The sequence below is a fragment of the Sardina pilchardus genome, chromosome 14, assembly GCF_963854185.1.
Source record: "Sardina pilchardus chromosome 14, fSarPil1.1, whole genome shotgun sequence".
Lineage (NCBI taxonomy): Eukaryota > Metazoa > Chordata > Actinopteri > Clupeiformes > Clupeidae > Sardina > Sardina pilchardus.
The window spans coordinates 16554205-16578821 of record NC_085007.1 but is presented as its reverse complement, the minus strand read 5'-3'; the positions used below and the strand labels follow the sequence as shown (position 1 = coordinate 16578821).

The following is a 24617-nucleotide window of genomic DNA, read 5'->3' as shown; positions in this document are numbered from 1 at the left end:
TTCTTTCTCTCTTTCCCTCTCTCTCACACACACACACATATAAATAGACAGACACACACACTCTTGCCACGCACACGCAGTGACACACACACAAACAAATATTCTCTATCTCACTCAGACCCACACAGACACAGGCATGGGGTATGAATCATGAGCAAAGCAAGCTTCTTCACATCCATTCCAGCAATCTTGCCATGTTTGTCACCAGTAGGTAATTTTGTTTAAACAGAGAACAAAGGCACTTTTAATACCGCCTCTCACACCGCTGAAAACCACAGTTCCACTCCGGTTAACTACAGGGAACAGCTTGTAGCATCCTGCAATGCAACTCTTTTTACCCAGAAAGTGCACACACACACACACACACACACACACACACACACACACACACACACACACACACACACACACACACACACACACACACACACACACACACACACACACACACACACACACACACACACACACACACACACACACACACACACACACACACACACACACACACACACACACACACACACTTTTGCGAGGCCAAACTGATTTCACAGAGAGCTTACAGGATCAACAACCCCTTTGCTTACAGTGGGAAGCCCAACTTCTTGCCCGGGGCAAGGGCTGCTTTGAAGATTTCCGCCCCTTGCCCAGGTTAACACTGGATTAGTAGCTTGAACTTTGGCTAACTCTTCAGCCACGTCCAGTTCAGCTAACGTATGCCTCGGCTCACAAACAATGGAGGGGCGGGGGGGCGGAGGGGAGACCAATTTAAGACGGGGCCAACCTGCCAATGCCCTCTCCTTTTGTTCACCCCTTTACAACCTCGGCAACAAGTAACATTCCACTATAAATCATGGCCTCATGATGCCTGTAGTAGTGGGTTGTTTGCACATTCACCAGCACGCGTACTCATACACACACACACACACACACCATGCACAGACTTGCGCAAAACACATACCACACACACACACACACACACACACACTTACTCATTACATTGCAGTGGAAGTAACTCATTGCCGCCATAGTTTCATAATTTGCACAGTGACCCGCCAAACATCAATCATCTTGACGAGATGTTATTGTTTAAATGTTCTTGCTGGATTAGCACTTTGGATGATGGGAAATCAGAGCATCATTAAGTTTTTGCAAACGCATGCCACTAATTTATCACGGCAATCATTAACCCAGACTTGCTTGGAGGGAGGGTTGGTGGATGCCAATTATGTCTGGATAAAAATAGTCATGGACTTCTAAGAATTCAATAAGCAACTCAATGGTATTTCATCAGCAAATAGAAAATTCAGACCAGGTAGTCCTACAAAAGGAAAGAAAAAGAAATAAAGAATAGAAATCTCTTCTTTGTTGCATTGTTTGGCTGGAAGACAACTGCCACTGGGCCCCAAGTGCTGTTATTAGTGACTAAAACAATTAGCATGTCAATGCCTTTGTTGAATATCCTCAACACCTTTTGATGGGGTGTGAGTGCGAGCAAAAGAAGTTAACCTCCCGTGGCTAGCTACAAAGGGGCTCCCCTATGGAGAACTCAATCTCTTGATAAACAGGCAGGGTTCTTTCAATGTGGAATTCCAATGCATAACCTGGTGGCATACACACGCAAAATGGTTCTGGGGAGCATTTCGCAGAACACCATCTTTCAACGGCGCGCAAATAAAAGGCAATGGTGGGTAGCCTACTGTATAGCAAAAAAGTAGGTCAATATGGCCATAAGCGAGGCTAAAGGTGATGCAGATGAAGAGGCAAAGAGGTTTTGATTGAGCCCCATCCCCCTTGCCTTGATAGGCTAGCAAATGGCAGAGGCCAGGGGCGCTAGTTCACAACAGGATATATCGACATCTGTCACCTCCCATGGAGAGGTAAATGAATTAGAAAGTCCGACAAAAGCTCTGGATCACTTTCAAATATGCATCAGATAACGCCCACCACTTAAGGCCTGACTCTGCGGCCGCCCCTAACTACACACAACTTTATGGGATTCATGAGTGTGATACAACGGAACGTTAAAGAACAATAGACTGAATACCAAGAAATGATATCCTGAAGTTCACCAGCCAAAGTAAAACATGGTTTTGAGGTCTGGACAACTCACGTCCCATCAAGGCGGTTTTCAGTTCATCCAGTAAAGAACAGCTCCACAAAAGAATCATGAAATTTGTGGGATATATGCAGACAAGCATTCAACACTAAAAACTTAATCTGGGCAATAACACTTAACAATATACCCGTAAGACACTGACTGCCTAAGGCACTAAAAACGACCTACGGTCATATGTTAACAGCCCTCCCTTAAACAAGACTGAAACCCATTGTATTGCCTGTTGAACCGCATTTTAATGTTCCTTCAAACACAAAAGACCTTTTTTAGAAGTCTGTCAATAGGCAATCCCACAGGAAATCAGACCTCTATGATTGGATCAATGTGTGCTTTGCTTTCTTAAGATGGCCTCTATATGCAACTTTTCACTTAGGCATTGAAATTCATTTAGAAGTTTTAGGACCACCTCAAGACAAGATAGGGCGCATACTAGATTGCGCACACTTGCTTTCCAAAAAACATTTCTTCTCCCTCTCACTTTAAACAACGTTTTGTATGGACTGCTTCTCCCAACAACAAATTGAAAGTTTTGGAAATTACTCACCAGCACATGTCAGAGTTTGGACCATCAAAGTTGCCACAAGAAGTAGTGTTTTCGTGAAATGCACACGTAAATAAGACTTTATCCGTGTCACACGCATCTTTCCACTCAGTGCGCTCATTCAGATGTACCAAACAGGGAGATTCGCATCCGACATGCAGGACCGCAGGTATTTCAATACAACAAGCGCCTCTTCTGTAGCCTACAGCGTTTATAAAACTCGTTCTCCAAAGACATTCAATGCACAGGTAAAAGTGTACAGGAGTTATTTTTTAAAAAGTCAGGTGTGGGATACGGTAAACTCCACTGAGCAGCTTCCTTTAAAAATAACGGCGCAGCTCATCCCGCACAGCCAACGGAAAGACGTCGAGCAGCACTGGTCCCCTCCAGTGTTTCTGAACTCTTCCAGTTGAACAAAGTGAACGGTGAAGCTCTCTCGGTCCGTTCATGACGTAGCATGGATCTCTCCCAGGGGTGGGAGAAAATGTTGGAAAACTGTTAAGAGAGTTGGCGGCATGCGCCATCTACGGGTGACAACTTTCTAGAAGTGTTGCTCCTTTTGGGATACTTCCTTTAGTGGCGCTCACGCCTTTATACTAATAAATTGTTTCAACACGTAGACGTGGACACAGTGATCTGCTCGTTGTTATAAGTGCTTTAGACAACGGCTCTGGATTAAATAACATGTTTCTCGTTATAAGACGATTTAAAAATGCATTCTGGTTTCTGTCAGGCTCATGCAGTAGGGCTATAGGCCATGTTTTTATTTCACACATGAGACTAGAAAACCAATAACCACTTGCTTTTTATTTGATTAGCTTTCATTCAAATCAACATTAGCAGCATATAAAGGCACATTATAAAATGCATCTCCAACAGTGTTATTCTATTGAACAATCAAACAAAATAGAAAAAAAAACACATATGCATTTACAAGCTGATACTCAACATGACATACATAAGCAATTGAGTGGTGGAAATATATGCTTTCCGTGACCTACAATCACAATTGTTGCATAGTGATAAAAGATCTTCCTTAGACAAACTCAACCAGTTGAAAAGTGATAATTTGCCAGTACTACTCAATACGTTCCTACAGGCATCCTGTTCCTCTGAGGTATATGGCAAAGCACATGTCATAAAAGAAAAAAAATTTTAAACACTGTTTGTACAGTGACATAGTAGTTTCCACACAACTGCTCTCATTATATCAAAATACATTGACACGCTTGAGCCATTCAAAGACACAACAATTTACTGATGTTTCAAAAATGTTACCTCAAAATAAGAAAGAAAAAAAAAAACAGGAAAATATGCACACGTAAAACCAGTGCAAAACTGCATTCGAATGATTTTTTTTTTAGAGCCAACAACCCTTTGGTCAAATAGGACAAAAAGAACAGTATACGATACAAGCAAGTTTTTGTCACAGTGTGGTGAAAAATAACAAAGTCCATATAAAATTTACTACATATAAAAATGTGTTACTCTTTCAGTATTTATTATGGATTAGTTAAGACTTGCGATCATAATTCAAGGCATTCATGAGGAAATAAATAGTTTTTTGGTGGTGCACACCTTGTAGACCAGTGAACAGCAACTATTACATTCAATTCCATATGAAATGAGCGACTGAAAACATTTCTATACAGTATAATAGTTTAAAAAAATAATAAAGTAACTGTTGAGTGAAAAAAATGGTGTGATTATGGTATTGTTCTGGTCACTACAGTAATGCTGAACCCACCTGCTATATCAAGCATTAACCGTTGGACAGCTTCTCACATGTGGTCCTCAAAGAGGTCGACCAGCGAGGGGTCCGCCGACTGGCTTGCCAAGCATGTCTCGGGGTTCCGGAGCGCACGGCTGGAATTATTTCAGCGTTGCTGACGCAGCTTCGCGTATACAACTGGCCGCTTTCTCAATCTCCTCTTCGGATTGCTCCACCGTCACGACCACCCGGATGCTGCAGGTCAGTGGGAAAATCAGATGTTTTGTTTTAGAGGAGTTCACATTGTGGCAACACACGTGGCTAACAACAATGCCGAGGTCTGCACATTTTTTTAAATTTATTTTTTGGGCTTTTATGCCTTTTAATGTGACAGGACAGTGTAGAGTGACAGGAAGCGAGTGGGAGAGAGAGTCGGGGTGGGATCCGGAAAGGACCACGGGGCGGGAATCGAACCCGGGTCGCCGGCGTGTGGTGCAGGTGCCCCAGCCAGTCGCGCCACGGCTGGGGCCAAGGTCTGCACATTTTAACGCTGTGGGCGTACAGAAGAGGGAGAGAGGAACATAAACATCTACAAGATTTACCTTGGTGGAGGAAGAAACTTCTCTTCTTTGTCCAGATATCTTGCTTGTGTCAGGGCTATTCCTCTGTCCAAACACTGCAAAGACAGGAGATTTATAAATGTAGAGGCAGACAACTCTCCAACATTTGTCCAAGTTTTATAATAATATAACTGCATATACTGTCAACTATGTTAAATTACAAAGGGTTTCATTCATCTCGGTTCTCCTAAACAAAAACACTGTTTCCAGAAGGTAGACAATTACTGTAGATTTTGCCATCGCATCTGTTGTAAATATTGACTGTGCAATAAAATAACTTTAAAAAACGATCAGAAAAAAATGTTAAGGCAACTGGATTGTTTGGATGTTCTTCCAACAGGATTCAGCCCCTGAATCGGTTGAAACACGGCTCACAATCACATCCCAATGGAGCCGTACCACACTCAAATTCTGACTAGAATGGAGTATGGCTACGCCAGGCTAGGGGATTTAAAAAGCGTATGGAAATGAAGTATATCGACTCAATCTCACTTACATAATCAACAATGCTGCGGAGTGTCTTCACGTCGCTGTCTCTGGACCCCGTGCTCTTCTCCAGCTGCAGATGGAGGGCTGGAGCAAAGGACTCGCCAACAACCTTCAGCCCTGGAGTCCTGCAGCAGCCACACAAGACACACTCCAGTCACACTCATGCACACTCATGTCTTTCGGCTGATGCCAGCACATCCATGCAGCGCCGACGAGCTGTGTACGTTTTATTAGTGTCTGCACCTGGTAATTAAAACCATGATCTTGCTCTACAGTTGGAAAACCCAAGTGCATAAATCTAACACAGCCTGTACTTGAATATACTGCATATTAAAGACTTTAAGAGAGTCGACTGTTGAGAAGACTCAAAACATGCAGGGGCCTCCCCAAACACATGTATGAGAAGCATCCAGCAGACAAGTGCTTCAAACCTCTGTTTGTTTGATTTTTTTCCCCTTCTTCCCTGGGCCACAATCAGACCACAATACACAGAACGGCCCTCTCTGGGAAAGTACCAGAAAATGCTGAGGGTTGTAGCGCCCACGCTAACCAACGCTTGTGTGCGGTGGAGTTCCTCTGCTAGTGTGCAAAAATACTCTACACCCTCGCTGACTGGAAGCGATAGGAGTTCCCACATAGACCGTTTGAGAGGTCCTAACCAAGCCTCATCCTGCTGGACTTGACTTGATACAATAAGGTAAAGTTACTGGCATTAAGAAGACATTTTTCTTCCCCCAAGCAACGTGGACTTGCAAGAGTGGATTTGGAATTCGAACCCAGGACAACCGATTGTCAAGCTGCAACACAACCACTGCTCCACCATGCCTATATCAAGACCTCCCACAGCCTAATTGTAACTATGAATAGAAATACCCTAATCTGGCTAATCACGAGCTAGGGGCTTATTGCAGTGCCTATCTTATAAACTGAGAATAACTTATCAAATAACTTCAAACACTATCGGAAGGGATAGACACAAAACATGGGAAGAGGGAGATCCCCACGAGATACGATCTCTCCTGTATCTACTCTCAGAACGTTACAGCCAAACGGTCCAGCCAAGAAAAGAAGGGAGTCTCTGAGCATGATGTATGTGTGCAGTAGAAACAGGAAAAGCCCTTGTGTCAAGAGTGTAAATATCCTGACGAGGGGAGAGACAGAAGTGCGAAACTAGTCGGGGGTTGTTGAATTTTCCACAACCCCCCCAAAAAAGGAGGGGAGAGCAAATTCATAAATCAGCACAGGTTGTTGTGATGGCTGTCCAATACCTGCTAAACCGCGAGCGTAGCATCACAGTGTCGGATTCCTAGGCTGCGCCGAGCGAGAGGCCAAGACAGGCTGTCCATTTTTTATTTGTTTTCAAATCTCACTCTTTTTTCTGTAGCCAACAACGTAAATTTGCAAAAAAAAACAGCACTATATGGCCAAAATGCAACATTCTGTTGTCTTAAATTATGTGGTGCAAAACTGCTGCCATTAAATAACGTTACAGGAAATGCTTTGACTTCAAGAGCCTTTCCCTGTGTTTGTGCCAGACTGCTGGTTTCCTTCATGGGAAACAGCTCGCCAGACTCCAACTCACCCTTGCAGAGCCTTGTGGACGTGCCTGCATTTGTCCCCCAGGATGACGAAAATGTCTTCAACAGAGAGGAGAGAAAGAGACAAGAGACACAGACACACACACACAGAGAGAGAGAGAAAGAGACAAATAAAACATACGTACACACAGAAGGATACTCAACTTCCCCTCTGTTGAACCCCCCCACCCCCCTCCTCAGTCCCTGTTCAGTGCAAGAGGCAGCACAGAAGGCTCCTCAACATCGCTTCCCTTGAACCCCCAGCCCCACTCCCCACGCAGTGCAGTTAGTGCACATTGAGGGGGGGCTCGGGGAACGGAGTCCCGGCCGGCGGAGGGTAATTAGTTTACCTTGGCCAGCAGGAGCCTGGCGCCCCCCTCACCAGGGCCTGCTGGGAGGTGAAGCGGGACAGTCGACCGCGACTCATCTCTCACCGCGAGACTGGCCATAAAGCCTAAACACCCATTACACCCAACCCCCCCAATACTCTATAACTCTGACATTACGTAAGTGCAGAACTATATGCCGTTCAGCCTCTTTCTAATCTATAGGAAAAATGGTCTGTGAGAACAGTTCATCGTCTAAGGGCCATAGGGCATTTTCTATTAAAAAAAAAAGAGGACTACATCTATCTAGTTTGGATTCAGGAATTTATGTGAATGTGTGTGAACGGCCAAACAAAACAACACAAAGCAGGTCCGAATTTACACACAATTCAAGTTGGCTACGAGTTTGAGTGTTAGTCTGGATAATTTTCAAGTTTGAGTTTGACCCATTCAAGTCAACAGAATGCATCAAAAGTAGCCAGATCATTCATAAGCTCAAAATATGTGTGAGTTTTGGATGTGTCTGTTAAGTACAGACATGCTGTGTTGTACTTAAGGTTCAGTTAGTTTCTGAGTTGATGACCTGTTTGAGGCTTTGGCACAAAACTGTCCCACAGAAAAAATTAGTCATACATATTCCTGATACACGTTCCAAAAGCTTAATAACGAAGAATAATCTAAATCAGATGTTAAAGCACATCCGATCTCATGTAAATAGCCTTTGACAAGTTAGACATTCTTAAAATGATTTTTTCCAACTCATTCCTTCACACAGACACCGAGCACATCATCAGCTGACATCATCAGCACTTTCAACATTAATACCTCAGCTTCTATTGTCACTATTGTCATGTCTATGTCTATTTTATGTCTGTTGCTGTCAACCATATTCATACGTGAATTGTCTGTAAAACATTCCTATTGTCTATCTTCACTATATGGCAATAAATTTAACCTTGACCTTGACCTTGACCTTGACCTTGACACAGCTCGACTGCCGGCCTGCTGTCTAGTCAGACGCCCGTGCATCAGGCCCTCCACCCCAAGGTCAGGCGGCGAAGCGTTCAGTCGGCCGGCTGGCCAGCCAACCGGCCTCCATACTGGCCTCAGCATATGGTCTGAATCATGATCCCCACTGAAGCCGGGCCAATTTCATTAGAAAGCGCCCAAAAGAAGGAACGCTCTTGCTCATTTGGTTACGAAGAGAGGAAAAAAAAGGAAAACTAATTACATCCTTTTCTCTTCCACAGACAGACACATCGTATCCCAATCCAAGCAGATCTTGCAAAGGCTGCCTGTCAGCACAAGATACTGCATGTGTACGCACGCAGTTAGAAGTGACATAGAGAAAGCTGCCTATCTGATGAGGATAACAGAAGAGGAAAAACAGAGGCTCAAACTGAATGCATATGAATTATACCACATACATAGTTGAGAGCTAAAAGCTAAAACTGAATATATTTGTATGCATTCAGCCATAACTTCCACGGGGCTGCTTATGCGATGAATATCTCTTGTGAATCTGGCAGAAAGGCAGATCGGCTCTAGATGCGTATGAATGTGGCGGTCAGTTGCACAGCTCGGCGGCGGTCTCACCTGGGTCCTCCTCCATGATGTTGAGGGCCTCGATAGCGGCCGCCGCCAGCATGGGAGGCAGCGAGGCGGAGAAACAGTAGCCCTGGCCAGAGAGGCGCTGAGGAGGAAACACACACACACACACACACACACACACACACACACACACACACACACACACACACACACACACACACACACACACACACACACACACACACACACACACACACACACACACACACACACACACACACACACACACACACACACACACACACACACACACACACACACACACTCTGTTTAACAAGCTGATTTGTTCAGAGGGCTCATGTGTATGCGAGCTGGGCAATTATGTCAAAAAATATGATGCATAACCTGTTTACATTTTCAATATACTAGTTGGTGTACTATTCTGGTGCAACATGAGTGTGTGTGAGTGTGTGTGTGTGTGTGTGTGTGTGTGTGTGTGTGGTATGTGAGGGTGTATTTTTCTCTCCACATCATTTCTAAACTGAGCTAAGCCAGATGCTCAGCACAAACAACCTACGAGATCATGTTTACAAAGAGATTTCTAGATGGCTTTCCTATAAGTGAAAAATTTGTTAAATATTTCTAGACAGTGGCTGACATGCTCCAGAAAGAGGTTGGCTCCGATCTGTCCCAGCAGTTAGCTTCCATCAGGGACTTGTGTCTGTGTGTCTGTGTGTGTGTGTGTGTGTGTGTGTGTGTGTGTGTAACCACTTGTGTATGTGCTTGTGCTTGTGCTTGTGCGTTCCTTTTTTCCATGCTTTCCTAGGCCATCCCTGGGTACAATTTAGCATTTTAGCCTGAATTTCAAAAGCCCATGTGTCAAACATTACCTCAGATATATCATTCCATCATGTCAAAGAATCTTCAAACAATGTGCACCAGTCTCGCAAAAAGCGTTTAAAATAATTGTCCGCGCCCATCCACTGCACCACAACCCCAGCAAATGACCTACAGCTGCACGTCCCTGCAAACGCTACACGTGTTGATATCCGACGAGCAGCGGTACACATCTGAAATACATCCCCAGCGCGCCTTGAGAGTGGATCCGATTTGGAGTGTCGCGGGCTCATGTGTGCTGTTTTTTGTTTGTACTCCACACATTTTTATTAAAAGTGTATTGAAACAAGGTGGGGGAGAGAGAGGGAACGGTGTGAAAAAGAAAACCGATCTCAAGTCCAGGCGGTACCTGGTGGTCTATGACGAAGGATCTCCCACAGCAGAAGCCTCCGATAGACGCAACCGCGTTCTCCATATTGGCACTGATGAGGTCGATGTCATCAATCTGAAATGAGACACACAAAAACGTGTTTTCCTCCAAAAGTTCCTCAGCAGACTTAGCTGTGGCATTTTTTGTGGTGTGTCATACAATCCACCACATCAGACTGAAATGAGATACTCGAAACAAAAATCTTTATTTGTGACAGCAAACACTACACATCCGTAGTATTTATATACTATAATCTATAAATATATCACACTGTATGCGATATTATACTAATTTACTAAACATCAACATCTTCTCATTTTAGTAGCGGTTGTGACAGAATACTCACATTGACCCCAAAGTGTTCCGTCACCCCTCGGCCATGTTCTCCGAGGACCCCAAAGGACACACTCTCCTCCAGGAAGATGCGCACTTTGTACTTGTACTTGAGCTTCACCTGCAGTCAGAACAAGAGAACCACAGCATGAGGTGCGAGGAGGAGCCGTCTGTGTGGTGCCTTTCGTGACTCTGCTATCTGTTCGGCACGTGTGGCCATTCTCGCGGCCAAAACGGATGAAATATGAGAGTGCTGTAATGACTGCACTTGGGAATGGGAAGCAGTGCGTGCCTCTCTACCGAGCTACTAAATCACGGCTGTACACAGACAATAAACAATAAAATTATGGCAACGTGTGCAGGCAAGTGCAAATAAAGAGTGCATAATTCGCCAGTACTTAGAATAAAAACAATATTTTGAATTCTTTCATTACAAAAGTTGTTTTTTTTGTGCAATAGACTGAGGCCAAAAAAGGAGTAACATTTTGAGATGGTTTCTTCTGTCCCACTGATAAAGGATGTGTGCCTAAATCCATGCACGGGTCCATGATGCAACAGATTCACTAAGTTACACAGTAGGACAGTACAACAATGTGACCACCGTGGGTTATTTACATATCAGAGATCACAGCAGAGCTCGGAGCCTCCCTAATAAACATCAGGACCAGATCTTTCATGTCCTATAATTTACACACACCAGTCACTGGGAAATGGAGTGCTTTCCCCAGAACTACAGACCAAAATCAATCCTTGCTGCGTCTGTAGCGTACACACAATCAACTAAAGTCAGCATAGAGTGTGTGTGTGTGTGTGTTTTAACTCTGTTTATACACACTCTCTGTTCTCTTTAAACAGTCCGGGGCAGGCCTGTAGAGAGTGCTGGATAGCGTTTTTTGCGCTGTTGTCTTACCAGCTCTGGGAGGGGACACACATCGGCTGTGTTGACGTACAGGCCCTCCACCACGATGAACCTCCTGGTGACTCGGGCCTTGCGGGGATTCTGGAACGCAAAACACATGAGATCTTTCACACGAGCCTCAGCAAGAGCAACACCCATATATATACACACACACACACACACACACACACACACCCGCACATACAGTACACACACAGACATAGAGGCTTGCAACGTAAAGACTGTGGCTAGACTCTTGCTTTTGTCTCCCTTTCTCACTGGATAACGTACTGCAAAGCCAAATAATCCCGGGGGTCAGCGCTGGGCTTAGGGGATATGGGTCAGTCGTGCCCTGAGAATCCACTTTCTGCACGCCATGTCGGCAGGATTCAGGTCTCTCACTCTCACTCTCACTCTCACTCGCTCGCACACTCGCTCACTCACCCTCTGATCCTCCATTTCCTGTTCTTTCAGGAGGCGTTCCAGATCCTCCATGTCGTTGTGTTTGAAGTACTTGATGAAACTGCGGGAGGCCTGGAGTCCCTTCTGGATGGAGAAACACGCCGCCTCATCGCTGTGTGTATATGGGTGCGTGTATGGGTGTATGTATGTGTGCATATGTGTGAGTGTATATATGTGGGTGTATTAGTGTGTGTGTGTATGAGCATATATTTATATATGTATGTGTGTGTGTGTGTGTGTGTGTGTGTGTGTGTGTGTGTGTGTGTGAGTGCATGCATATATTAAGATGTGTGTGTGTATATTAATATATGTGTGTATGTGTGTGTGAGTGAGTGAGTATGTGTGCGACGTGTAAGTGAGTTGAAGCGGGGAGGGGAGGATGAGAAATGAGTAGGCTTAGTAAGCACTCTCTCCAGGAGACAGAGGATTTTCATCGGGCTCCATCTTATTAATGATACTTAAGAGTGTGCGGACTACGGAGGTGTCTGGGGAGGAGCAGCGGCTTACACAAAGATGATGTCACCTCTCTTGGAGTAGGCCGGGATGGCGCTGGCTATGGTGGCGAAGCCGTACGAGTAGATAATGGCCTCCTCCGTCCTCATGAACTTGGCCAAGCGCTCCTCGAGCTCCAGGTGGACATCTGCAAGTGTTGGCGTGCACACAAGAACGCGCGCGCACACACACACACAGACAAAAACACACACACAGACACACACACAGATTCTCAAATTCTGACATGATGAGGACCTAAATTGGAAGAATTCCCAAAAAACACATATTTCACTGCATTACATAACACCAGACATACGATGTTCTTATTTAAAGGCTTAAAAAGATTTACCAAAAGTTCCGTAAAATCCTCTTGGGCCACACGTCCCCACTCCATACTTCTTCAGCGAGGCCAGAGCCTTATGCTGCAGGAACAACAACGCAGGGCCATCAGAGAGTCAGAACTCAAATGCAAAGTCACATCCCCAAATACCCTCTGAAGTTTCATAAATACATTAGCATAAGCAAAAACATTCAGAGCACAAGGCCAGGGAAGTTGTAAATCCAACTGGACATGTCAAGGTAAAGACGCTGTAGCCTGTACCCAAGGCTGCCTGTTCTAGGTGACCTGCTGAGGCTTTTATTTGTTCAGGAAAACATATGATCTGTAGCAGCATTGCTGCACACATCTGCAATTTTCCAATTTCCATCCTGCATAATTTAGCCTCGCCTACCACCAGGGCTTCATGCGCAGATATTGAAAACAAATGTTCTAAAATAACAACCAAGGAACTTGGGACTGTGGTCTTATCCTATAATGATGGTGAACATTACTTGTGATAGTTAAAAGGTTTTGAACAAGAGAAATAAAGAAAGCGGAAAAACTCGAGAGCAGTTGCTTATATGGTCTACGGTTTGTTATGGGAAAATGTCTGCGGGGTTTTTTTTTTTTTTTTTACTCTTACACTATATTCATCATTTCAGTATAGACCACATGCACGAGTATGCCAAATCTCTGTAACAAGCACAGATAAAGTAAGTATATATGCATGTTACTGATATGGTGTTTCTCCAGGAAACGATGAGCGCAGTGACCTCACATTCATCTCTGACACAAGAACGCATCCAAACCACAGTGGCCTCTCTGCGAGGCTCCATTCCAGCAAGCATCACATGAGAACGACTGGCGACAGTATCAGTCTAAAAACGCTGCTAGCAATTTACTTTTTGTCGGGGCGTGTCCCACTATCTCACCAACAAACATCCCAAACTGGCTTGGTCCTGCAGATTAAAAAGTCCATCAAGGAAAATAGGTTTGTATTCCAAAGTGCAATCAGAGAACGTGGTGTCTAGCAGGAGCCTGGAGAATAATGGAAAAAGCCACTCTGTTGCTCTGACCTCCCTATCTGAATATAGCACCAACCTTGACTCGCTCATTGTCGAGCAGGCCCAAGAAGTTAAATGAGGCGAAGTTAATGCACTCCTTCCCATTTACGATGATTTTGTGGCTTGGAGGCCTGTAAAATAAAACACTGTCATTAGCCATAGAGCAAAACAGAGCCCACTTAATTTATTATTCCATGATACTGCACGAAGAAATCTAGCACACAAGTAGCACGGTAAAGCAACAACTACAAGAGATATAAAACTACTCCTCGCTATAATTTGGCTAATTGGCTACAGCGCTTATGCAAGAGGTATCCGTATGCATTTTTAGACTTACCCAGTAACTATGTCGTAATGGAGGGATGGGTGGTCCTTTGGTACCGGGGGAACAAGAGGCTCTGGTTGCCATTCTTCAATCAACTCTTCCTTCTCCTGTGGACACACACGTTTATCGAACCATCCATCAGAAATCGAAAACAATATTCTTTGTCTTGATTTTTTTTTTTTTTTTTTTTTGATTTTGTGGGGACCTGGCCATGCAGCACTGTGCAACTTCTACACATTCTACACTTCTACAATTTCTGCTACAGATTCTAATGTAGATAGATAGATAGATAGATAGATAGATAGATAGATACTTTATTGATCCCCAAGGGGAAATTCAAGAATTCAATGTAGGCCTGGCCTAAACAATCTGTATAAAATGCTTTGTGATAATCCTATGCATGCACAATACACTTAGAGCATCATTCAGACTTACCTTATCTGTGAGGTCAGACCGCTCCTGTAGCTTGTAGGTTTTTGAGAAAAGGAGTCTGATTATCCACAATATGAGGATCCCCTCCAGGATCAGGTGATATGCAGGCGCCTAGTAACAAACACAGTGGAAAGGCGAGACAAGATTTCTACGGAAACATGTCTTAAATCGTTGTCAGCTTTTCCATTTTAACCCAGCATAAAATCAGTTTACAATTTTGAACACACACAGCACAGTGGTCCACAGCGGTCTTTGGTATTATATGCCCTCAATGGTGCCTTCCAGGCAGCGCTGCCTTCAAGGCACTACCCCCTCAGTTTAGGGGTAGGATAAGGGTTGAGGGGGTTAGGGTTAGGAATAGGGTAAAGGTAGTGCCTTTTAGGCTGTGCTGCCTGGAAGGTGCCGTTGGGGGCAAAAAACACCATTGAGCGATCCACAGCTGATGTTTTTCAAGTGCTCTATAAACACCTGACTTGACCTGACTACATTGTAAAAGTTTGGTTCTTTAGGCTAAAGCCTGGTTTAAACCAAGAGTAGCCTACACACTGTGCAATGACATATTTGAGGATGGTGAAATCACCCAAAACTACTACATTTGCCTACTCTATGGCTTACTGCCACGCCTCACCTAAGTCCACTGATGTAGGCTTGATAATTAGAGGGTGGACTATGGTTGGTGAGGGGGCCCATTTCAAATAGAGCAACACACTTTCAAACAGGTATATCTGATCTTAGAAACAAACATTAATGATCTATGAAAGGATTTTAAATTAACAAGCTTACTTATTCGACATTGCCATTGCAAACAAGTTAAAACTGGCAAGCTATTTCGATTCCTTGAAAGTTTCAACGGATCAAGCTGAAATCGGAAGGGATTTCAAATCTGTCCAAATCTGAATTAAGAAGAAGACATCAACAGGTAGGATAATGGTCAACTTATCACACATGCGATTCAAATTATCATGTGGCTTCTTCTAAATCTACAATGATGTGATGATTTTAGTGATATTATGACTGCCAAAGTGTGTCATTTGTCTTGGCATGTCTGCATTGTTACTGTCTTGGGAGTTTGAGTTTAATTGTTTCAAATGTTTGACATAAATGTGTACATTTGATCGCATTTCTTCACGTTAAACTACAGAGGACACTGACAGTTTCTCTCCCCACTTCTCTCAGAATTCAACAGCTGATCTTGAAGCATCTCTGATGTTTCTACCCAACTTCAACCACAACCCTTTGCCGAAAAAGGGTACTGAACTGCTTACAGCTGAATATACAAATCAGTCACTCCGACAACGCAATATCTTCACAGTGACATTTTTCAGTAGCCACCCTTCCGAGTGATATTACCACCCCTCCTTGTACATTACTAAAGCTATTCTAGCTAGCTTGCTACACTTCCTGGAGTGTGGTACAAGTTCCGAACAGGATATCTGAAAGCCTCTTCATTCATTTCGACATTTATGATTCTCGTCGGATGAATCTGTAGTTTCAGTGTAACCGTGTGCGAAATATGTAGCTATATTTATGAACGCTGTCGGACTATTTCTGTCTACTTACCTCGTAGAAAGCTTGTACCATTTCCACTAGTACCCACTGTTGCCCAGACGCCATTTTCGTTTCCTGAATCACGTGACCTGCCCACCAAACGTCATCGGCTTTCTAGGAGCGTGCGCCCTCAGCTGGTAAAAGCTAAAAGCATCTCCGGGAGCTCTGGCACCACTGACATTCTGCATGTGGTTGGTTTCAACTGCATTCCTTTGGCTTAATGTTTGGCTTCTTTTGGCAAGCATAGGCCTTCATCAAAGGAAGGCCAAATACCCTACAAAATAAGATTTTACAAATGATAATCATTATTTTCTTCCTCTTTAGATATGCAAAACAACTGAAGAGTGGGTTACTTTTGCCTCATTGCAGTCAGCCCAGGCTCTATAATCTGAGTCTGAGGCGGGCTACCTTATGAGATATTTGAAGTGGCAATGGATATTAAGACACTCCTACATTATAGTCTATCACAATCATCGTTTCACAATTCTTCAGTATTAAGAAATATGCCAGGCTAAAGGCAAAGTTCTGTTTGCTTATCATCAAAGGTGATCCAGTAGGCCTACATTGAGTGGCTAGGCATAGCCTACTGATTTGTCCGATTGTGTTTTGAGGCAATTTCATTTTCAGAGCAAAGGGGTCAAAGCTACAAGTAGGGGATTTTCTACTGTAGCCAATCAACAGCCGGGCCTATAACAGCATGACGCAGATACAGCGTTGCATGCTGTATGCCTCCCCAGAATTTGTAAAGGCTCTTTTTCACGGTACAGCATACGGCACCAGTGGCCTGAATGGCCAAACCAAGAACCAAAGCGGCCAAACATCACCAAAACAGCCTTCATGTGCACACTTACCCAGTTGATGTGGGGTCTAAGCAAAGCAAGTGAGTGAGACTTGAAAACATAACTCCATTCCTTGACCTCAGAGGCCCCGCCATTTTTTACCTTTGGCCTTTGCCCATAGACACATTAGATGTCTCTTTCTTGGTCAGCTTGATCTGCTGCTGGTTTTCAGCAGTTGTATGACCACCATGCTGTGTGATATAGCCTACAACATATTGATATCCTGCAGTCTTTGGTGCTCAATCCGCCACTGAATTGTATTATTTCCCTTTTTCAACCCGATAAGCAGGGTTTTTTTTAAATAAACAATGAATGCATTCTGTAAAACTCATCAATGACCTGGCTATGGTTACTACTTCCAAATTGCCTCCAATACAGTAATGAACTGGGAAACAAGGAGCAAACAATGATCAAATACTTCCATAAATTCTCCACTAGAGGGCGTTGATCTCACATCCATCTCCCCTCAGACACTAAAGCTAAGTTCTCTACTTGATTGTGTTTGGAAAAGGAACCCTTTGCCCCCAAGCTCCTCCTAAAACATTGCGATTGGTCACTTTATCAATGCAGTGACATCTGTGCACAACAAACACTGATGTCAAGCACACCCAAGATGCAGAATTAACCAGAGGTGCGGCTTACTACCTACACCTCTGCCTGGACAATGGGCATTATTTAGCAGAAACAACGTCTCAAATTATGATAAATGAGATGACATTCAACAAGGCAAAGAAATAAAGACAGACATAGACAGAGGGAGTGGGTAAAACGTTTATGTGTCTTAACATGACAGTAGGCTAAAGCCCAGCAGTAGAAAGAAGCAGTGGCTCAGGGAGGGACTACTCCCACTGTGCTGCATGGGCTTGCTGTGCTGTGCCGTGCCCATGTGACCCTGTGTCCCGGCTCCCTAATGTGAAGCACGTGCATGTGCTCAGAGGAACAGGGTGTGTAATGCCTTGATCAGCCCCTCCATGTCTGAATGTATTTGAGGTCTCTTCACATGCTTAGTGGCATGTAGTAACCAAAATTTCACTTCCTTACAGTATATAGCAATTTATTAAATGATGGCATAGAAGCACTATTACAACTTACTACTCATATTGAAGCAGAAATATGACACAAAACAAGTACTGCATGCTGTAATTGTTTATGCAGAGGTAAAATTGCAAAGATAAAGCCTTTTTCTATGAGCATGTGCGTATTTTCTCCTTTTAAAAGATGCTATTTAAATGCATGCAAAACCAGCTTCGCAAATCAAGACTGCAGGATGACTTTGTACCTTGACCAGTCAAGGGTCAAGTCATTAGTTTTGCATGAGCCACAACCAGGGTTTTGCATGCCATGGTACTCAACCGAGCCTCTCAGTATCCTTTCCAGGCATAACAATGAAATAGTTGAGCAATCGTGTGCCACAAGGAAGCAAAGAGCTGAAATAAAATCACACTGTCAAACTTCTCTATGGTGACTCAAAGTGAAACACAACATAGCCATCTCGTCATTTTAATGATCCTAGTGTGTGGTAGCCTACTTTTCCTCTTCTCTCCCTTTCTAGGCAGCTCAGAAAAGTCTTGCGAGCTGCACACCCATGTTCAGGCATGTCATGAATAATTATGTGTAATCACGTGTGCCAATGTCAACAAATGCCTCAAAAGAGCCCCTGTATTTCTGCATAAACAGTCAGTTGGAGAGTGAGGTTTCACACTTTGGCTTGACTGAGAGTCAAATGTTTGATTCCACGTGTCGTAGTAAGAAACAATTTGAGTAAAATGAATGCGGTTTTTATTCACCAATAAGGCCAAATGGACACAAACCACATCCAGTATAATCACACAGGGGGATCGAGTTGGAGGTGGAAGTGGTTTGAATGCACAATGGGATGTAATGCAGCAATAAGCCAGAGACTGACTTTGAATTTCCAGTGTGTTTTATGTAACTGCTGGATTTCACAGAGCCGCTCTGCTGACACAGTCTAGATGACAAGTTTCCATGGACAGGGCCAGCGTCTTTGATTGGCATGAATGGTGCTTCCTGACTCAGACTCTAGTACAGTAAATCTGGGCTCACTGGAGCCCCTCTGTCAGAGTGTGTCTGAGCACTACTGTATAACGCAGCTGCTTTCTGTGAAAGATACTCGAGAATGAAGACATGTACACACACAACACACACAGACAGTTTTGATACACATCCTGGGGTTTCAGTTCAATATTTTTGCTTTCTTCTCACTCCTCTATTTCTTATTCCTTACACCCCCCTATCTCTCTCTCTCTCTCTCTCTCTCTCTCTCTCTCTCTCTCTCTCTCTCTCTCTCACACACACACACACACACACACACACATACACACAAACACACTCTGTTCCTCACTCTATCACTCTCATGTGGCATTTTGTTTGCAGATACAAGAGCATACATTTTATGTTGCATGCTCCATAAGGTTTACAAGTGATGCATGTACTGAATGTATTTATTGATGGGATTACATAAGCAGCTCTTTGCTCTCTGCTCAAGGGGAGAACAGGGAGACGGGAGGCGAGGCGGTCATCACTCATCCTGGAAACCGTCACTGGCGGCAACACCTGCATCATAGGCCATTGAGTTGCCAAGCAACAGCGGGGAACTGTGTAGGATAGTGCATAGAATGTAAATTATGTGTCCTACCCGAAGGCCACTTCCATTTGAAATCGCATGAAGAACAGATTGCAAACAAATTCTACTAATGCCACTGATAAAAAAAATGGTGATGTTTTTTTCTCATTTCAGGGATGTAAATCTACTCATGAGTAACACTTCTCTTCAACATTAATGGTAGAATTAACTATTGACCTATTGAAATGGTCAAAGCTGACGAGGTCCATATGAACTATTTAACTCTGTGTTCATGGGTGCTAGATCTAGACAACATGATCAAATCATACGCTTCTCATATTCCTTGCACTGATTGAGATGTTATCATGTGATCACTACGAATCATTCCAATATTATTTTAGTGAACCCTATACGTTTAGCATTGCTCTCTCATCTTGGAATGTCAGTGACCAAAGAGTCTGCCTGTCTCTCTCTGTGTGTGTGTGTGCATGTATGTGTGTGTGTGTGTGTGTGTGTGTGTGTGTGTGTGTGGCAGCCACTCCTCCCATAGGAGCTGAGATGAGTCATCCAGGCATTGTCTAGAATTGAAATCTCAGCTGAATGTCAGTGGCTCTGTGTGGGAGCTCTGCTTGCACTATGGTGCTGGAGATTTATTTCCCACACTGCGACAACTGACCTTGCTGCTTGCCGTCTTGCCTCGAGGGTAATGCTGCTAGCGTAGGTGTGGTGTGGCGTGGTGTGTGTGTGCGTGTGTCTGGTTGTGTGTGTGGCGTGTGTTTGTGTATGTGGCGTGACGCGCGCGCGCGCGTGTGTGTGTGTGTGTGTGTTTGTATGATGTGCCGTGGCGTAGCATGTGTGGTGTGTCATAGTGCAGTGTGTGTGTATGTGTGTAGGCAGCCTGAGACCACTGTTGGGTCAGTGTGTCATGTGTATATTATCTGACCTCAGCCCATAAGCTGCTCTCCGAGGTGGACTATGGGGGATTATGACCACCCATCTTCAGACCACATGCTACTATACAGAGAGAGGGAGCAATCGAAACAAAGACAGAAAGACAGAGAGAGAGAGAGAGAGAGAGAGAACAGAGACAGAGGAAGGAGAGGAGAAAAAACACTGACCAGACACACAAGGTCTTTCAGATTTAAGTGAATGCACATGACGGCTTCATTGCTGTGGCACAGCCCTTAACGAACACTGGCTTGACTCTGTGGCATGAAGTGACAGGCTCCTTCCTTCATGCACTAGGTCAGCTGCATTAAACACGTATAAATAAACACTCCTGGTTGAAACAAGATTAAACGGAGCGAGTGCTTTTGATGGAGCTCTCACTGTAAGGGCACAAGTTGGGATATGATAGAGACAAGTCACACAGAGGTTTTTTGTCATGCATATACCAGTGATTAAGGCCACGTTTGGTTTCTTGTCATTTACAAATGTTTGTTGATCTATATACACTGGAAATAGCCGGTTGACTATTTGATTATACTTTCAAGTACAGTGGCAAAAGGTTTTGAAGTGCCACACGCATGCATGTCTGCATGTACTTTGAGACATTTGACAAAGACCAGGTTAAACATGGAAAAAAATATTTATTTCAACAGAGGACATTCTGTAATCTATAAGCAGACACTGGGTGCACATTAACATGGGATGGAAGTGAACGAACAAAACAAAAGATGGAAATCTAAAGATTAACAGCTTTTTCAGAGCTGAGTGAATTCCCTGAAGTTGAAATTCATTCATGACGTGCAGTGATTGAACATAGGTGGATAGCATTCTTATTGTTGGTTTTCGTTAAACTTTGGCCAGTTTTTTTTCCTTCTGCCATATTGCCACTTAAACCAGTTTCGACCACATTATACTCGATTGTGCTTTTCTGTCTCCTCCTTGTACAAACATACAAAATGGTGGACACCATTTTAACCATCCACTAGAAGCTTCGTTTTAGTCCAGTAAGTATTTAGCGTCAGTAAATAAATATTGCCAAATCAGTCTCTCCAACAAAAGTAAGACATACACACATACATACATACAGTACATACATACAACCATACATACATACGTACATACAGTACATACGTATCTGCATACACACACACATGCATACGTCAGGAAAAAAATCAAAATCAATGTGAAATAAACCGTACAAAAAGTTGAAGTAACAATAACAAAAAAGGGAAAAATAAATTACAATACCTCAGGGTGTGGCACACGAGAAATACAGTATTTACAAACATAAAGCACTTTCAAAAAGACAGATATTAGCAGGGGTGAACATCACTGACATGGATTTTTAGTTGTCATCTCCCAATCCTCTTTAACATTATTGACCATTTGACTCTATTTGAATTACTGAAGCCTAATCCCTCCGGTTTAGATTATGCTACCAGATACTGCTATTTGGTTAAATATACTGATTTATTTAAATACATTTTTTTAAAAATGTGTCTTTAATTACAAAGATCACCTTCAGAGTACCACGAAGAGCAATTGTACAACTTCTTTACATCTTGTTAAAAGGTCCTCTTAAAAATATTCTAATTACATTTTTCAAGATCGACTCTTATTGAAGTATGTCCATCTAGTATAGTACTCTGTGTTTTCGATATGTTTTTACTTTAATGTTACAAAACAGTGCAATATGAAATAATTGAGTTCTCTGTTGAAAATTGTTCAACAACATAGCATTGAAACCTGAGCAAAATGTCACCTATTCTAGTTGGTAGGAAATTCACCCTGTTGGTTTGTGGCAATCACCTCAGCTTTTTCTCAGCATGAATTTGCCAAGGTATTGCCAGTGGTCTCTGTTGTTCAAGACCACCAACGACATTTGCTACATGAGGTTTGTTTCTGGTTCCTTATAAAATGCGGTACAATGATCAAGAACACAGTGACTGATTTTGGCTATATAACAGGCTAGAGGTATATTTCCCCTAGGTCTGATGGCCAATTGAACCATTTGCCATGCAGATGTAACAACCACACTGTTACCGAGGACTAATACTTAAATATATATATATACTGTATATATATATATATTTTACACGTCAATGTACAGCGTACACTCTACAGCTCTGGAGTCTTCGAGTCAAGTTTACAGAAAACAATGTTTACAGCAGAGATTTGGTTAAGTGCCAGCCAGGCACTTCAACGTCAGTTATTATTCCAATCATTTATCATCACCATGAGGAGATTTTGTTTTTAAAATAAAACAAGAATGGACAGTAAAAATAAATGTAAACAAAGAAGAAACAATCACATTTCCTATGAACAGCATTCACTTTTGCCCGAGTCAAAATGTACTTCCCAAAGGTCAAAGGTATTATTGTCGGTTTTTTGTTCTGTGTATTTTTTTTTTTATAAAAGCATAATTTTTGAAGCGACAGCCATTTTGGCACTGGCAAACCGCAGCATGCCACTTTTCATTGTTTTCCCCACAAACCCATAGTGTGATACTGGCGGCCCACCTCAAAGTACAAAAAGAAATATTCTGTTCATGGCAAAAATAGATAAAGGAGAAAAAGAAACAGACAACAACTTATCAAACATTTGCACTGGTCGGTTCCAGACCTCCGAAACATTACATGTCGAGAGAGTAATAACCGCTCACGGCAACATCACAGACAGAGAGAGAAGAAGCGTTAACACCGTTTAGCACTGGCAGGGACAAGATGACATGCAAGCATCCAAAGGAGACACATACACATACACTGAAAGAGAGCGCGAGCGTGAGCAAACGCACGCACAAATGCGCGCGCGAGAGAGAGAGCGAGAGAAAGCAAGGGAATGCTGCTCCTGTTGGTTCCTGTGCGCCAGAAAGGCCCCTCTGGTGGGGAGGAAACATCACCCACACACTTGGGGTGGCCTCGTTCGATCCGGTAAGTGCTTTTAGTGCGCCACTGTCCAGAGATGTCTGCTGCGTGAGGAGGAGTGGGTTGTAAGCAGTCACTGAAGGCAAGGTGATGAGGCGGTGGAGGAAGAGGAGGAGGAGGAGGAGGAGGAGGAGGAGGAAGGAGAGCAGGGCAAGGCAAGGCAAGGCTTCAGGATGAGGAAACACACACTGAACCTGGAGACACAAACAAACAAACAAACAAACAAGCATTACATCAAACATCATCAACAAACAATAAACAACCTTGGTATGACAGGTGTACTTGTGCAAGCACTCATATAAAGCTGGATTTACAATTACATTACTCAACGTCTGTCACAAAGTGAGTCCTCGTTTAATTCATGTGTGAAGCATTATCAGTCATGGTCAAGAGGAAGAGTCCAAAAGAAACAGAATTGGAGTGTGGCTTACAAATCCTATACGGTTTCTATTTGTTTTTTTCTCCACCAGTTCTGATACGCTCTTTTTTTAGATGTCTCTGTTAGACTAGTCGAATCTAGTGCAACACAGACGAGCTATAAATACATTTGGAGTGAGCGTAGCTACTAACCCCCTCTAGGGTTGTGACAGATTTACTCCCAGACACTTCATATGATTCAGAGAGCCATAAAGCATCTTCTCTAATACATCTGTTCAGCCCATATGGCCTCATCCAGGATGCCCTAGTAGTCTCACGTTCATGATAGATCGACAGAGCCTCTTTAATTGCCTTTATGGCAAATTCTCTTGTCATTATGCTACTGCGATATGAGTCTTTGTACAACAGGGCATCTCATTAAAGTGCTGTATGATTTCATCTTTTCTTGGTAAATGGGCCCCAGGTCTTACCTCAGGGGGCCTACATTTTATCCTGCTTTAGTGTCGACCAGCTGCATCTGCATGTTGACTGGCATGGGTTCTCCTCCATAGCCACCCTTTGACTGCATTTGGTTCTGAATTGAGTTAACCTGATGGATGAGATAAAAAAAAAGATCAATACCACTTATTTGTGAATGCTTAAATAATAAAATGTACATAATATTCAGCAGAGAGCAGACTTGATCGAAACAAGAATCCATCTTTCCTTTCAAGGTACAAGATTAACATGCAATACATTGGGGAAACAGGAATGTCCACAACTCTAGAAGTTTTCTGATTGGTTGCTGCGATGTTGACATTTTCAGTTGCTTATTGCACAACCACTGGGGGCCTCAGACGCTTTCCTTTTTATTCTCACAGAATGGAATGT

General features: G+C 43.3%; 3 protein-coding genes across 3 annotated transcripts in view; all 3 read right to left on the bottom strand.

Moving 5' to 3' along the window:
- Positions 1-3073, bottom strand: part of ror2 (receptor tyrosine kinase-like orphan receptor 2) — an 81320-nt gene extending 78247 nt beyond the window's left edge. Inside the window, exon 1 of the mRNA XM_062553665.1 lies at positions 2664-3073. Within this exon, the coding sequence (XP_062409649.1) occupies positions 2664-2781 (118 nt within the window). The 5' untranslated portion in view covers positions 2782-3073. The remainder of the gene's footprint in view (positions 1-2663) is intronic.
- A 373-nt stretch (positions 3074-3446) lies between these two features.
- Positions 3447-16245, bottom strand: sptlc1 (serine palmitoyltransferase, long chain base subunit 1). Its single transcript, XM_062554530.1, has 15 exons — positions 16087-16245; positions 14530-14637; positions 14107-14201; positions 13807-13900; positions 12736-12808; positions 12402-12534; positions 11877-12006; positions 11445-11534; positions 10548-10655; positions 10181-10276; positions 8980-9076; positions 7063-7117; positions 5488-5605; positions 4974-5047; positions 3447-4626 (listed from the first exon to the last, which is right to left on the bottom strand). The coding sequence occupies exons 1-15, from the start codon at positions 16138-16140 to the stop codon at positions 4533-4535; spliced, it is 1419 nt and encodes a 472-aa protein (XP_062410514.1). The 5' UTR covers positions 16141-16245; the 3' UTR covers positions 3447-4532.
- Positions 16246-21072: 4827 nt separating this feature from the next.
- cdc42se2 (CDC42 small effector 2) overlaps positions 21073-24617 on the bottom strand; it is a 29625-nt gene continuing 26080 nt past the window's right edge. The window contains exons 4-5 of the mRNA XM_062554966.1: positions 24218-24336; positions 21073-23563 (exon numbers count right to left, since the gene is read on the bottom strand). Of these exons, the coding sequence (XP_062410950.1) occupies positions 24235-24336 (102 nt within the window). The 3' untranslated portion in view covers positions 21073-23563; positions 24218-24234. The remainder of the gene's footprint in view (positions 23564-24217; positions 24337-24617) is intronic.